General features: G+C 43.9%; 1 protein-coding gene across 2 annotated transcripts in view; it reads right to left on the bottom strand.

Annotated features, from left to right (window-relative positions):
• Positions 1-8,519: 8,519 nt before the first annotated feature.
• MATR3 (matrin 3) overlaps positions 8,520-15,030 on the bottom strand; it is a 31,917-nt gene continuing 25,406 nt past the window's right edge. For both annotated transcript variants that reach the window (XM_044281070.1, XM_044281069.1), the window contains exons 11-15: positions 14,482-14,519; positions 13,558-13,930; positions 12,090-12,408; positions 11,272-11,393; positions 8,520-9,736 (exon numbers count right to left, since the gene is read on the bottom strand). In XM_044281070.1, coding sequence (XP_044137005.1) covers positions 9,692-9,736; positions 11,272-11,393; positions 12,090-12,408; positions 13,558-13,930; positions 14,482-14,519 — 897 coding nt within the window. In that variant the 3' untranslated portion in view covers positions 8,520-9,691. The remainder of the gene's footprint in view (positions 9,737-11,271; positions 11,394-12,089; positions 12,409-13,557; positions 13,931-14,481; positions 14,520-15,030) is intronic.

The raw sequence follows: 15,030 nt of genomic DNA, 5'->3' as shown, positions 1-15,030 counted from the left end.
TGCTTAGATGATCCTCTAATTCATTCAGCCATAGGTACATAGACCTAGCGACTGAAGTAGCGGCTATGTTTGTCTTGACACTAAACATAGCTGCCTCCCAGGACCTTTTTAATAAGCTGTCAGCCTTTCTTTCCATAGTGTCCTTTAGTTGACAGGAATCCTCAAATGGAAGTGAAGTTCTCTTATTGACCTTGGCCACCTGGACGTCAATTCTAGGGACCTTGTCAAAAATTTTAGAGTCTGATGGGTCAAATGCAAGGCGGTTTCTGAATTCCTTGGATATACCCAGCTTCTTTTCTGGATGGGCCCATTCATCCATCACCATCTCCTTAATGTTTTCGTTTATGGGGAATACCCTGGAGCGTTTGACCCTCAATCCCCCAAACATTTCTTCCTGAACCGTATGGGGTTGCTGAATGTCTACCCCCATGGTATCCATGACAGCTTTTAGAAGGTCATTCATTTCAGTGGGAGTGAAGAAAAATTTTCTGGAATCTTCAACGATCTCGCCCTCAGATAGGTGGTCGTCGTTCTCTTTTTTAGAGGATGAGGCATCGTCCTCTAAATCTTCGGAGTCAGAGGGGATGTCTGCCCCCCTGGGTCTTTTAGGTGGGCGGATCTCCCTGGTATCCTCACGGAGGGAGGCCAAAGAAGACTTAACCTCCTCCTGGATCATGGATCTAAACTCCTGCATAATTGAGGGCTGTTCATCTCTCACTATTTTAGCGATGCAATCCTTGCACAGTTTTTTTGTGTAATCCTCAGGAAGCCTGACGGAGCACTGGATGCATCTGGCGGTCTTCTTAACTTTTTTTAAAGTAAGTTTGGCCTAAGTGAGAGAGGCAGCCCATTTAATTTATGTTAATCTGGTATAGGAGCAAGACTAAATGCAGTATACCAGCAGACACCACCAGGGGGAGGGGATAGTGGTTACCCTCTAAAGGCGCACCCCCCCTTTCTGCCAACTATTAAGCCGCCATCTTGCCCAGGTGGGCTACTCACGCATGGGCGCTCGGGAGCGGTCTGCTCCTTCTGCTGTGGCTCTTTCTCCTGGTCCGACATCTTCCGGTAGGAGAGCGATGCAGAGAGCGCAACAGGAAAGTGCTTGCTAGCGTCTTTTATAAAAATCCATCCACTTCCGGGTTTCGGGCCTGCGGCCCGGAAGTGACGTCAGACGCGCGCGACAGCCCAGAGCGTCTTTCCGGTCGGCTACTTCAGAGAGGTAGGCGACCCGCGGCAGCTCAGGGCAGGCTTCCCTCAACAGGGAGCGTGACCCCGGCGTCCCCTGCCAGCTTGAGAACGAGTCCGCCGGAGAGCAGGGGACGCATCTCTGGGTGAAAAGGACCCGCAAGGAGCACCACCGATGCGGTCACCCAGGTATTTGAAAATAATAAACGAGGTCCACTTCATCTCCCTGAAAGCCAGAGAGGACTTTTACTCTGTCCTGGCCACTATAGGGGCAGGAACACACTGGTGAATGGTGGTGGGAGGGGTCCTTTTAAACCTATCTCTGTTCCTGCCCCTACAGAGGTCAGGGGTCAATCTCTCTGGGCCGTCATGGTGGTGAAGTGGAAATAGGTCTTTTCGCAGACAACGTCATTATTTAAGTTATGGACCCCTTATCCTCTTTAACAGCTGTTTCAGATATCATCGATCAGTTTAGTCGGGTGAGCTACTATAAAATTAACTCTCACAAACCGCTTATGCTAGGAATGTGGCTTTCGTCAGATACTAGAAGTGCCATCTCAGCTTAGGTCCCTTTCAAATGGGCCGAGGGAAGTATTCCTTACTTAGGTATCACCCTCACGTTCCCCCTTAGTAACCTCCAGTCTGTTAACTATAATGCTATCATCACACAAATTAAAAATGACATTTTGGCCTACTTGCAATACCCTCTCTCTTGGATGGGCCAAATTGCAGTGACCAAAATGTTTCTTTTGCCTAAGATTCTGTACTTATTTAGGAACCTGCCTGTCATTGTGCCCCACAGATATATTGCCTCGCTGCAAACCCGTATATTAGAGGGCGAGGGTGGCGGCGGATATCCTATATAGGCCTGTTAAACTGGGGGGGGGCTGGGATGTCCGTGCCTTCTTACCTATTGCCAAGCTACTGTGCTCGACCAACTCAAAAGCTGGTGGATTAATGACACCGTGAAAAAATGGGTACAAAGGGAAACTAGCTTAACTCGTGCACCCTCATTGCAGCATTTACTTTGGCAAGGAATACTCTCCAAAACACCTCCTCGATCTCCATCTGTCACTAGCCAGGTTGGAATGTCTTTGTGGATCAAATGTCCCCTTATTCCGAAAATTCTTCCATTCAGGATTATAGATGCTCCGTTGTCAGCTTTCAGTGCCTGCTTGCCGGAAACTTATTTCTCACAATGGGGATCTAAAGCGATCCTTTTAGTGTTCCGGATTTTATCTAATGGAGCTCTTATATCATTCATAAACTTAAGAGAACGGTATAAAATCCAGTGGTCTGATTTTTATAAATACCTTCACTTACATCACCTTCTAGCCTCTAAGAACATTACGCATTCTACACAATCCTCTGCGTATGCTGTGTCCTTCCAGAACCCTCTGATACGGAAAGGAGGTATTTCTGAAGCCTATAGCGGGTTACAACTCTGTTCCTATATCAAAATTCCCGTTCCAGATTAAGTGGGAGTAAGACCTAAATAGAACTTTCACGCCAGCACATTGGGCCTTTGTATTCTCCCTCAGCTCTAAAACCTCGAAATGTGTCAACCACCTAGAGGCCTCAAGAAAACTCCTTTATATGTGGTATTATACCCCTTATCTATCCATTATATACCCAACCACCTCGAATGTTTGTTGGAGGTGCCCGTCAGCTATTGGCAGTTTAATGCACATCTGGTGGATCTGCCCCACTGTTCACCGTTTCTGGTCCAACATATTGTCACTTGTGAATGCTGTAATTGGGGTGGTACTCCCACTCTCCCCGGAAATAGCATTGCTCTCCTTGGGGCTGGAAAGTTTAAGTATAGCAGACCTAACTATTGCTTTTCATATACTAACAGTAACGAGAGTTGCAATAGCTAAAAGGTGGAAGCGCAGGGATCTCCCAGCCATACCAGAAATCATTGCTAAAGTCCACTATAATTATGGCATGGAACTACTGATTGCAAAAAAACTATGCCTGTTGTCCTGTGTCAGCGTTAGGTGGGAAAAATGGGTATCTTACATATCCAGTAACTATCCTTTACCAGATCTGCAATTGTAGGAGATAAATATCTAATATCTCATTTCTACTAATTTATTTTAAATGTGGCACAGTTTGATTTAATGTAAACTTCTCATCCAATGTCTTCTATTTTAACAGTTTGTACTGTGATGCACAAATTATATTGTATTTCATTGTACTGTGACACTATGGAAGATGTTGTATGCTCTGATTTTCTAATAAAAAATGTGAGTAAAAGGCATAACTGAAATGGCAATAGATTGATTTCCTTTGTCAGTTTTGCAATGGCATTAAATATGGTTGGAAAAGAGGAAAGCAACTCATCTCTAGGGGTTCCCTCCTTAATATGATTTTCTAATTCTTTCATCCATATCTTCAGGGATCTTGCAATAGAGGTGGCCGCAATGGCAGGTCTAAAAAGGCACCCGCCGTAGCCGCCCGGCTCTTTCTTAAATAAATCTTTTCTGGAAATTTTGGGGCTCTGTCCCAATAGGCCAAAACCTCCTCAAACGGGTATTTACATTTTAAGGCAGAGGGAATAAAACATTTTCTATCTGGTCTACTCCACTCTTTTTTGATAACAGCAGCAATATTTTCATGGACATCAAAACCCTTAATCTTTCTAGGGCCCAGACCTTCAAACATGGAGTCTCTAAATGACTGACTCTTTACAATCATCCAACCCCATGGTGGCTCTCACTACTCTGTGTAAGGAGCTAATATTTTTGGCTTTCCTGCTACATGATCAAAGGATTCATCCTGACAACAGTTCCTGGTCGCTGGAGGAGGGAATAGAAGCGGCTGCATAGGTGCTGGGGCGATTCTCCAGGAGGCCATTAACCAACTCCCTCACCGACTTCATCCAGGATCATCTGCTTTACGCTCGTCATAAGAGATGGGGCCTCATCCTCTAGCAGCTTGCCTACGCAGACTTGACATTGTTATAAGGGAAAATAATAGCAATCTTAATACATAATGCATAGTACAATAGGGCTGGAGGGGGTTTAAAAAACAAACACACCTTAATCCACTTGTTCGCGCAGCCCGGCTTCTCTTCTGTCTTCATCGTTGCTGTGCATAGGAAAAGTACATGTGGTGATGTCACTACGCTCATCACATGGTCCATCACCATGGTAAAAAAAAAGATCATGTGATGGACCATGTGATGAGCGCAGTGACAAAGGTCCTATTCCTCAAAGAAGAAGACAGAAGAGAAGCCGGGCTGCAAGAACAAGTGGATTAAGGAGAGTTTATTTTTTAACCCCTCCAGCTCTATTGTACTATGCATTCTGTATTAAGAATGCTATTTTACCTTATAACCATGTTCTCCTTGGCGTGGTGTTGAATCCAAACTCTGTCTCTTAGGACAGGAAACAGAACTGGCGTGAGGGAGGTTGGTACCGCCTTTAAAGTGGAGGTGTTTCCCCATTTCCTGTCCTGAGGAGGGTTCTGTCATAGGCGAGGGGGTAAAAGACAAAAAAAAAAAAAACACACCCCACTTGACCTTTAACCATTGCCACCACTCCTTGGTCTCCCTCCAGTCTTTGTTTACTTGGCTGCAGTAGTCACATGGACATAGCAGCCAATGAGCAGGACCAAAAACTGCATGGAATTTTTAAAAGGATTCAACTTTTTTTTTGTACAGAAAAAAAAGTTACTGAACATATACTTCAAGTTATCTGGGAATTTGATATTGATAACCTATCCCAAGGATAGACCACCAATATATTGTTGGGGGTCAGACTCCCAGGACCCACACCAATCAACTTAAGAGGTTGCAGAGCTCTGTGAGCACTTAAGCCTTTTCGTAGGCCATTGACGTCACCATACATTGGTGCCTAGGAGCAGCTCAGTCCAATTCACATAGCACAGCTGCTATACAGTGTACAGAACTGTGCTTGGTAAGCTGTGACTAGACAGGTGAGCACAGTGACCTCTTCAAACAGCTGATAGATAGGAGTCAGACTACCACCGATCTGATATTGATGACCTATCCTGAGGTTAAGACAAAAATATATTCCTGGATAACACCTTTAAAAGGAAATATTTCACTGCATGTCTAGATTTTTTTTTTGTTGGCTGAAGTGATCTTTGCTACAGCAAGCTTCATTTATTTTTTTCGACATCCATGGGGGTGGTGGGCCTGTAACATCTCACACAAGTTTGCTTTGACCGTATGAGTAACAGCAGCACTGTAAAAAGGAAGCCTTCCCGACTCCCACATCATTGTCTATCTGCCAAGAAGAGGAAGGTTGCAGTGATCTAGCTTAGTGTGCTAGTGATTATGGGGTGCTGTGTGGTGCAGTTAGGCTGGGGTTACTGCACGAGTATTCCTATGGAATCAGTTAGCTAGATGATGAAGTAAAGGGTAGCCAGGGTAATGGAGTCAACTTTCTTTCCCTATAGCAGGCATGGCCAACCTGCGGCTCTCCAGCTGTTGTAAAACTACAACTCCCACCATGCCCTGCTGCAGGCTGATAGCTGTAGACTGTCCGGGCATGATGGGAGTTGTAGTTTTGCAACATCTGGAGAGCCTCTGGTTGGCCATCCCTGCTCTATAGCAACTTTTAGGAGTCTGGAGAGTTAGATTTATGCCCCTAATAGCTTTAGACGCTGGTCTTACAAAAGCCCTAAGCCTGCACCGCCCTCTCCATAACGTCAGCACATCCAGCGCCAGTTCTAAACGTAAGCTTCCGTCCAGTCTTACATTTAGATATTTTTCTACGACAAACAGGCATCGAAAATGGTAAATTAGATGGGCCTACTGGCCCGTCCCCTTTCCCCACCCACAATTTTAAACCCGCCGTGATGGGGAGAAGTTGCAGATTGTGACAACTAACTGTTGCACCGCAATCTGCACCTGTATTTCAGAATGATAAATGATCCCCTTAGTTTTTCAAACACACTTTCCAGATTCACAACATCGCTTGCTGGCTTGCCTTCAATCCACAGGGCATTCTAGCATTTATTTTGCAACTTAGTGGCACTCACAAATCAGGCATATGATGTAAAAGAAACCAGTCATCAAACCAGGCCACCTTACATGACCCAGTTCTAAAGCAGATGTGTCCACTGTAGACGTCACTGGTGATTGACAGGGTGGTGGCTACACAGCTCCATATGATGCAAGCTGAGGTTCAGTGTTCTGACACCTACAAATCAAAGTGAGGGTCCACACATACATATACGTAGCTAATCCTGAAATGTTACTACAAAAATAGATAAAGAAATATGGAGTGGACATGAGACATGTCGGGAGCACTGGGTGCGACTGCACTATTATACTGTTAGCTTCAGTTAAGATTGTGGTTTGATTGTTAATATACATGATTTATTTTGCTATGCATCTAGGTTATAATGCTGCAGCAGCATTATGCATAAAGCAATGTTTAGTTTCTTCACTTACCACTGTTTTCCTCGAGTTTTCCCCTTAGTTACGGCGGATTTGAATCCTACATTATGAGAATCTTCTCAAGATGGCTCCTCTGCCAGTTCTGAGGCCAAAACTGCATTCCCAAAGGTCACATACAAACTTGCTGTAGCCAGCAGCTTCCTGACAGCCAATCAGATTGGATTACTGAGAGACACGCCTCCTCACTCTTAAGCCTAATGCAGGCATGCAGTGTGAAGGACCGCCCCTCTGTCTTCCTAGCTGGAGACAGATTAGCCATAGCTTTTAAGGGAGCAGTGGAAAGGGACAGGAGACATAACAGCTTTCATTAAGGTAATTACAGATCTTTTGGCAGTCATTGACAAAGTAACTCAAGTATACATGCCTAGCTGTAATAAACTAGCAAATAAAAAATGATGACAGTTATCTTTTAAATAAATGTTATGTGAATGTATCCTTACCCTTAACCATTTTTCCTACATCCAACACAACTTCGAGAACCATTGTTTACATGCTGCCTAATGTACCCCGCTGCTTCTGAAGAGCCATCTTCTGTATTATCGTTTATACTATGTGAACAATGGATGCACTTTAAAAGGGCGCCATGCTCCTCCGCCTCATATACAAAATGCACACATGGCCAAGGTGTGTAATACCAGCATCTGGCCAAAGGACCCTCTTCTGCTTTACTTTATGCAGATAAAAAGCCAGATTGATTAAAATAAAAATACAAAAAACAGAACACAGTTTGGAGGTAAAATACAAGATGTGATTTATTCAGAACGCTTCTAAATGAATACATGAAGATTGATCTAAATTCTAAGCACGACAACTGGAATACTATGGTATGTTCACTTATTTTTTTTTTACAGCTCCAGTTAAGGGCAACACTGTTTCCAGACATATGGCATTTGGCCGTAAAAAACAAATTCGAAAAGGACATTCAAACGTTTGCTTTAGATGTGCCGTTTCTACGCAAATTTAACACTTCAGCGTAAAGCTCATTCAAATTGCTCGCTAACATCTAATAATTCAGCTCTACCAGGAGATCAATCTACTGCAATTCAGTGCCATGTGAATACTGATCATCACTCAGTGCCTGGTTACAGCGTACCTAAACACCTAGAAAACACATGAATCTGTCCTCTGACGCTGCAGATCCTGAGTCTTGCCAGAATCCCCGAACCAGATGCAGAAACCACCATGTTCAAAATGAATGGCATGGATTTGCTGCATGTGAATATTCAGAAAAACAATTAAGGGTACTCAACTTTTAATAGGTTTTCACCTGAAAGGCAACAGCAGGAGCCAGCAACCTCTGGCAGTCCAGCTGTTATTAAGCTACAGCTCCCAGCAAGCTCCATTCACTTCTATGAGAGTTGAGAACAGCCAACTTCTATGAGAGTTGAGAACTTGCTGGGAATTGTAGTTTCACCACAGCTGGAGTGTCAGGGATTGCTGACCCCTGGATTAAAGTAAGGGACTAGAGTGTGTGTGAGTGTACAGGGGGGGGTGCACCACTCATGACCTTGGAATGCATCTAGCACTGCTACACATGAGAATCAGCTGCAATACCAGCCAATGGTCAAGAGAAGCACAATTTCTGGAAGGGGGGGGGGAGAATAAACAGCCCCTTTAAGGTTTGTTGTGACAGTCTCCATAACACTTAATGCCCATATTTAAAAAGATTAGTTGCTATGATGCCCTGTGCAACACTGAAGATCCAGAGTACAGAAACAGTAAGGTCTTTTCACATGAGCGGATGCGGTGCGGGTAATCCGCTGCGTGAAAGAGCCAAGCCGCGCTCTGGATGGCAAAGACACAGAATTAACATGATTGATAATGCTCCGTGCCTCTGACCTTTTTACTACAAAATCACAGAGAGATGAAAGTCACTGATTTCATAGTAAAAAGATCACAGAGAGGCAAAGAGCATTATCAATCATGTTAATGCTCCATGTTTCTGCTGTCCAGAGCGCGGCTTGGCTGTCTTTCACGCAGCAGATTACCCGAATGGGCTCTTTCACACAAGCTGATGCCAAAGTGTTTTCATGTGGGGACTGGCACAAAATAGCCCTTGTTGGAAGCTCAGACGTTCATCACTGCAGTAAGACATGTAATGCATTTCCCTTCAGTGTTCACAAACCTAACAATGGAATTAAAGCGGTATTTCAGTTGTGACAAGGTATCCCTTATGCACCTTCGGGACCCCATTGATCACAAGAACAGAGACCCTGTACCCCTGATAGGAACAAGGCTGCAGGTTGACAACACACACTGCCGCTCCATTCATCTCAACAAGCACTCTGCTATTTCCAGACCCTCCACAGAGATGAAAGAAGCCCCACCGGCCACTCTGTTCACTTCAGATGTCTCCGAGGGGTACGGGATCTCAGTTCTCACAATTGGTGGGGGTCCAACCTGTAGGATTCCAGGCGATCTTAATTATCCCCCATCTCGTCGATGACTTATGATAACTGGAATACTCCTATAAGCATAAATCTCCATGAAATTCTGCTTCAAAACTAAAATCTGAATATTGAGTATTTTTGAAGCAGACAGTGGGTTCTCAACATGGCTACATGCCATTTTGCACTTTTGGAGAGTGGGTTACACATTTGAGAAACCACCTTTGGTTTCCTATGACAAAAGAACAGTCACGTTTACCTTTATAAAACCTGATCTATTGGTCTTAAAAAAAAAACAAAAAACAAAAAAAAAAAAAAAACACAAACAACCCACACTGAGTGCAGTCAAAGTACTTTAAAAACAAAAACATTTAGCTAGTGCTGCATGCAGAGTATGCCAAGGCTTCCCAAGATGCTGGGCAACAATATCGCAATATTAAGATGTTCCAGTGATGCGAGGTCTCATGGAAGGTTGGCTCCGATTTGCATGTGGGAGTCAGATGCAGGATGACACATTGCTGTATCTCCCGCATCTGATTCCAAGGTTTGGATATGTAAACCTGCACCAGGTCAAAAGACATTGTTGCCCAGACACTATGTACTTGGCAGACTAACATAAAGCCCTAGCTTGTCATGTTGCAAACTAAACAGAATCAGATGAAAACAGTTTTTTTTGTAGCCTTTAGTTTTTATTCTCTGAATTCTTCGCCATCTTGTTGAGAAGTTTCTAGAAAAGAAAAATGGGAAAAATAAAAAACTCAAATATGGTAAATTCTCAAAAATGGAATAAAAACAAACACCATCAACTATCCATATTTGACCCATTTGCTGCTCTATGCCTACTCTTGAAAGTTTGGAACATGGCATGGCATGAGTTAAAGGGGTTGTACTATTTGGACATTAAGGCCTCTGGATGTATGATAGGTGGGACCAGTACGGCTCTCTACAACGGGGATCGAAATGGAAACATGCGTGCGTCCCTCTCCACTTCTACAGGGCTTCTGAAAATGGCAGGGTGTGCTTACTCATTTATTTTTGGAACATCCACAGACAAGGATAAAATAAGCTGTGTATACACAGTCATCACTCCATTCCAGGCAAGACCTGGCCCCATTCTAGAGGGACGTGCAGGTTCTGGAGGCGAGACATGCACCTATGTTCACATGGGACAACTACAGATGGGAGCACTAAACAAAAAATATCCTTCAATTCATCTCAAAGTTAAAACTGAGAAGCAGATAAAGCAATGCTTGTGTCTTAAGAAATCATCCATGGTCCCTCCCAGTTCTCTGATAAGCTGTAAGACAACTGGCTTGTGCAAGAGCCTCCCTGCTGTGCCCGGTCTGCTGTAGGACAAAAAGATTACAGTCAAAGATGGAGGATATGAGCAGATTAAGGCTGCTTTCACACCTGCGTTCAGGTGTCCGCTCGTGAGCTCCGTTTGAAGGGGCTCACAAGCGGCCCTGAACGCAGCCGTCTGGCCCTAATGCATTCTCAGTGGAGGCGGATCCACTGAGAATGCATCCGTCTGCCAGCGCTCAGCCTCCGCTCAGTGAGCGGACACCTGAACGCTGCAAGCAGCGTTCGGGTGTCCACCTGGCCGTGCGGATCCGTTCCGACTTATAATGTTAGTCAATGGGGACGGATGCGCTTGAAGATGATACCATATGGCTCAATCTTCAAGCGGATCCGTTCTGAACGGAGCCACCGTCTGCATTAATATGAGCGGATCCGTTCAGAACGGATCCGCTCGAACGCTAGTGTGAAAGTAGCCTTACTCGTATTCCCGGCAGGATTTCTACAAGACTGCCAGAATGCAGAAAATGCTGTAGACAAACTGAGGGCAATTATAAGACTTGTTTACGGTTTGCATTCATTTCTAGGTTCAGTGTTGCTCTAAGTTGGGCAGAAAGGTGTTAGTTACCGAGACCTGGCTTGCTTACCAGAATTCATCCCTGTGCCTGTCACATTGGGCAGGTACAGACTTTAGACTTGGGTTTTACTCTGCATGTGTTATATGCAGATTTTTCTCTATGTATTGCAAGGTATGAAATCTAAAAAGGTAAATTCCACAACAAAGCTCCAGCATAATAAGCATGCAGTGGAGCTGAAAATCTGCAGCATACTCATTCTGCAAGGATTAATTGCCACTGATCTGCAAATTTCCAACGATTTTGCTTATGGGATATGGAGAAAAAATAAAATAAATATTATATATATATACACACACACAATAAAGCAATAAAGTAACCTAATACATACCTTCAGTTTCTGGTAGTGGGGTAAAGTACTGCAATGGGTAACCTTTGCCACATCTTCATTGGTATAGAACAAACAACATAGCTTGCAGTAGAAACCAGTCTTGGGAACCACAAAATCCACTCCTGGGAAAACAAAAAATTAAAATTAACACTAAATAGAAGTTAGTAATGAGAAACCTAAGGTGGCATTTGGATTTACGGGCAGTATGAGCGCTGATCGATAATATGACATTCACTGGCACTCGTTTGCACCAACCTGATTACACAGGCTGATGCAAATAGAACGTGGGGGGGATGATTTGCTCATTTTGTTCTATTCATTATTGGCAGTACATCCCTATTTACACAAGGAGATGTGCTGCTGATAATTGGGCATCTTTCCTCCAGCTGATAAACAAGCATTTGCACAATTATACATGCCAATTATAGCTAATGAGCTCTTATAAATGCTTGGTCCCAATAATCATGCAGTCTAATAGGCCCCCTACAGGAGGAAACTAGTACTGTTCTGTAGTGCACAGCTTTCATACAGGTGTTGGGTAGTCAATTAGGAGCATTACTTCTAGGGGAGGCCTCCATAATACAGCACCATACCAGGCAGACATATGGAGCCTATGGCTCCATAGTACAGAACCGCAGAGACTATGGGACAGATTTATGAAACCGGCCCAAAAAATAAAATAAAAAAAATTGTTGCCCATATCACCCAATCACAGCACATCTGTCACTTGTAATTGGGTGCTAAGGGCACAGCTTCCTAAATTTGCCCTGATGTGTGCATGAAGGCTTAGACTTGAAAGATTATGTATGTATACTTACCAACAGGATTGTTGGGCTGATATGGGCCAAGATCATAATCCATAGATAATGCCGCTATAGGGGTTGTTTCAGCTGTGCTTACACTGGCCTGAGCGGTCTCAGATACTGAGGCGGGGGGCATTTCGCAGGTCTCATTTTCTTCCTCTTCTGGCTCGGCTTCATTTTCTTGCTCAGTCTCTTCTTCCACACTTGTGCATTCCAGTTTAGTCGTCTCTTCAGCAGACTTCGCAGCAGATTTCAGCTTACCCGAATCCTCTTCATCACCGATCTCATCAAGAGTAACAAAATCATCTATGTGCCCAGAAAACTTAGAAGCTCCCTGAAAGTAGTAAACAGGTCATTTCTATTAATTCACTGTATTAGGGCTCATGCACACAACCGTATGTATTTTGCAGTCCGCAAAAAAAAAAAAAAAAAAAGAAAAAAAAAAAGAAGGTTGTCCATGTGCATTCCGACACTGAAAGATAATAAGTTTGTGCGCATGTGCCCTTAGGCAGACTATCATGGACCATCCATAGCAAAACACCCAATTTATATTATTCTACATAAGGATCATATTTGCTACAAATAATCAAACTTTTATAAAAGGCCTCACACACAGCCCTATCAGATTTTTGATTCACACACACAAAAAAAAAAAAAAAGAAGTTAAAAACTGGACAGTCTTTTCCCCCTCATTTCAATCAAAAGAAAGGGCTATTCTCCACCAAAATTGACAATAGGACATGCATTGAGATTCATGGATCGGGCAGACTAATCTATATCCCACTAACTTGTATGGACCAATGCACTGTTTTGAAATCACATAGCACACTATAGAAGTTCAGTCATGTGCATGAGGCCTCAATAAAACCTCTTAAGGGGGTTCTCTAAGAATGGTATAAACATGGCAACCAGCATACCCATCCTAGAACGTAACTAAGACAGGTTGCCTCCAATTGTACAGCAGCTGGAAGGTGAGGGGACAGGGCCTCGTTATACTGCATTCACTTCACACTGCAGAGATTTGTTGTGAGGCTGCTCAACCCAACATCATATTACATCTACAAGCACTATATTACTACCCATTTTAGAGCAGGAACTCGAGTAATGATGCTATCCTGGGTGCGATATGTAGTCATGGCTAAGCAGCCTGAGGGAAACAGGGAGCAGGATCGCATCATCACCATCTACTGAAGAGCAGAGTTCCTGCTCTAGAATAGACAAATACAATGGTCGTACATGAAATGTTCCGTCAGGCTGTGTGAAGTTAATGCAATGTCAGCACACTATGTAACAAGGCCTTGCCCCCTCAGCATTAACTGCCCTCATATCCTTTGAGTGCCACTGGAGGGAAGTGAAAGTCTCAGAGTTAGACACACAATGCCATGATGGCCGATGGACAGCAATTGCAGCTTACAAGTGCTAGTAAGATTCTAGAGACATGAAACAGCTCAAATATCCCTCACACTACATAACTAATGTGTACCTTTCGAGTCTCCTCAGCGACATTCCCAGAGGCAACTGAAGAGAGAGATTCCTGCGCCTCAGTTTGGTCTTCTCCCTCATCTTTTTCCTCTTCTTCATTATCCTCTAGTACTTCATCATCAGCCACAGAGCTACTGGTTTCTAGGAGAGCAGCAGCTTCTTCTTCCTCCTCCTCCTCATCCTCCTCAACAAGCTCAGGTTCACAAGAATCAGTCACTATATCTGTCTCCTCAGAAGTGTGAACGGTATCATCAGCCGTGACGTCTTCAGAAGTGGTCTGACCTTCACCATCGCCTTCGGTAGTCTCACTAGTCTCTGTCTTTTTCTGCTTCTCTTTGACACCAGCTTTGCGGTCTGGAGAATGACTTCTCTTTCTATATATGAAAAAAAATTAGCAGGAATGACAAACCTTTGATAAAGTAAGGTGGCAACCATCATCCATCCTGCTACGGAAGAATCTGGCTTGTGGTCCAGAAGGAACACCTAATTTAAAGGGATTTAGACAGCTCTCTGAACTGTGAGAAATCTGGTTGCAGTATCCGCCCTGTATTGGCAGCTGCAGTCAGATGTATTACCCAGCATAAGGTTACTCCAGTTAAGATGGGGCATTCTGATCAGTCTTCTCTGGCTATAACCAGGACAGATGAAGAAGGCATCACAAGTGTTTGGCAGCTGCTCACCGGCATACCTATTCTGTCTATGGCCACCTTACACTACCCAAGGCTTCATACAGACGTTTTTAGGACCCGTTCCCAGTTTTAAACTCTAAACTAGCAGCTGAATTTCAGAAGAACAGTTTAAATTTCCCTTTAAATATACTTGGTAACTGCAGAAGTCTCATCGTGCAAACTAACAGGATATTGTAGAATCTGGAAGACTGCCATACTTGTCTTGACCAGTCCGGCCATTACAAATTGGAACTTACCGGCTCTTTTCTTTTTGCTCAATAAGTTTGTTTGGGATCTGGAGAGAAGAAGAGCTCAAATTAATACAAATTTGCCAACAAGCTAAAGAAAGCCAAATACAAAACAGATGTCTCATTGCAGAAGATAAATCAAGGTAAAGTAAACCACTTACAAGAGGTTGTCCAGGATTGGTCTAATAGTACTAGACTGCCTTACACATTACAAACATGCATGTACTACCTTTTGCACATATTTCCCAAGCCCCACTTTCATCCAATAAATTCTTGGCCGAAAGTGACTGTTTTCTTGTTCTCAGTGACGTACCGGGTCCCTGGCAGGCGAGCAAAGCCTCCTCTTCCGCTGCTCAGGGAGCCCGGTGATGTCACTGGCAGCCTAAGTAATTATGCAGAGTGGATGGAGGGGCGGTAACTAGGCTGGCACTGGGCATGGAGCTTTATAAGGAATGGAGGCAGATCACTATGCTAGTTAGCATAGAAAACTCCTCCCATGTAATGTGCATGAGTCATGAATATGCATGAGGGGGCGGGCGCAGGGATGCAATGTTAGAA

This window comes from Bufo gargarizans, chromosome 2 (genome assembly GCF_014858855.1).
Source record: "Bufo gargarizans isolate SCDJY-AF-19 chromosome 2, ASM1485885v1, whole genome shotgun sequence".
Classification (NCBI taxonomy): Eukaryota; Metazoa; Chordata; class Amphibia; order Anura; family Bufonidae; genus Bufo; species Bufo gargarizans.
The sequence above is the reverse complement of the archived record's forward strand: the minus strand, read 5'-3'. Positions and strand labels throughout refer to the sequence as shown.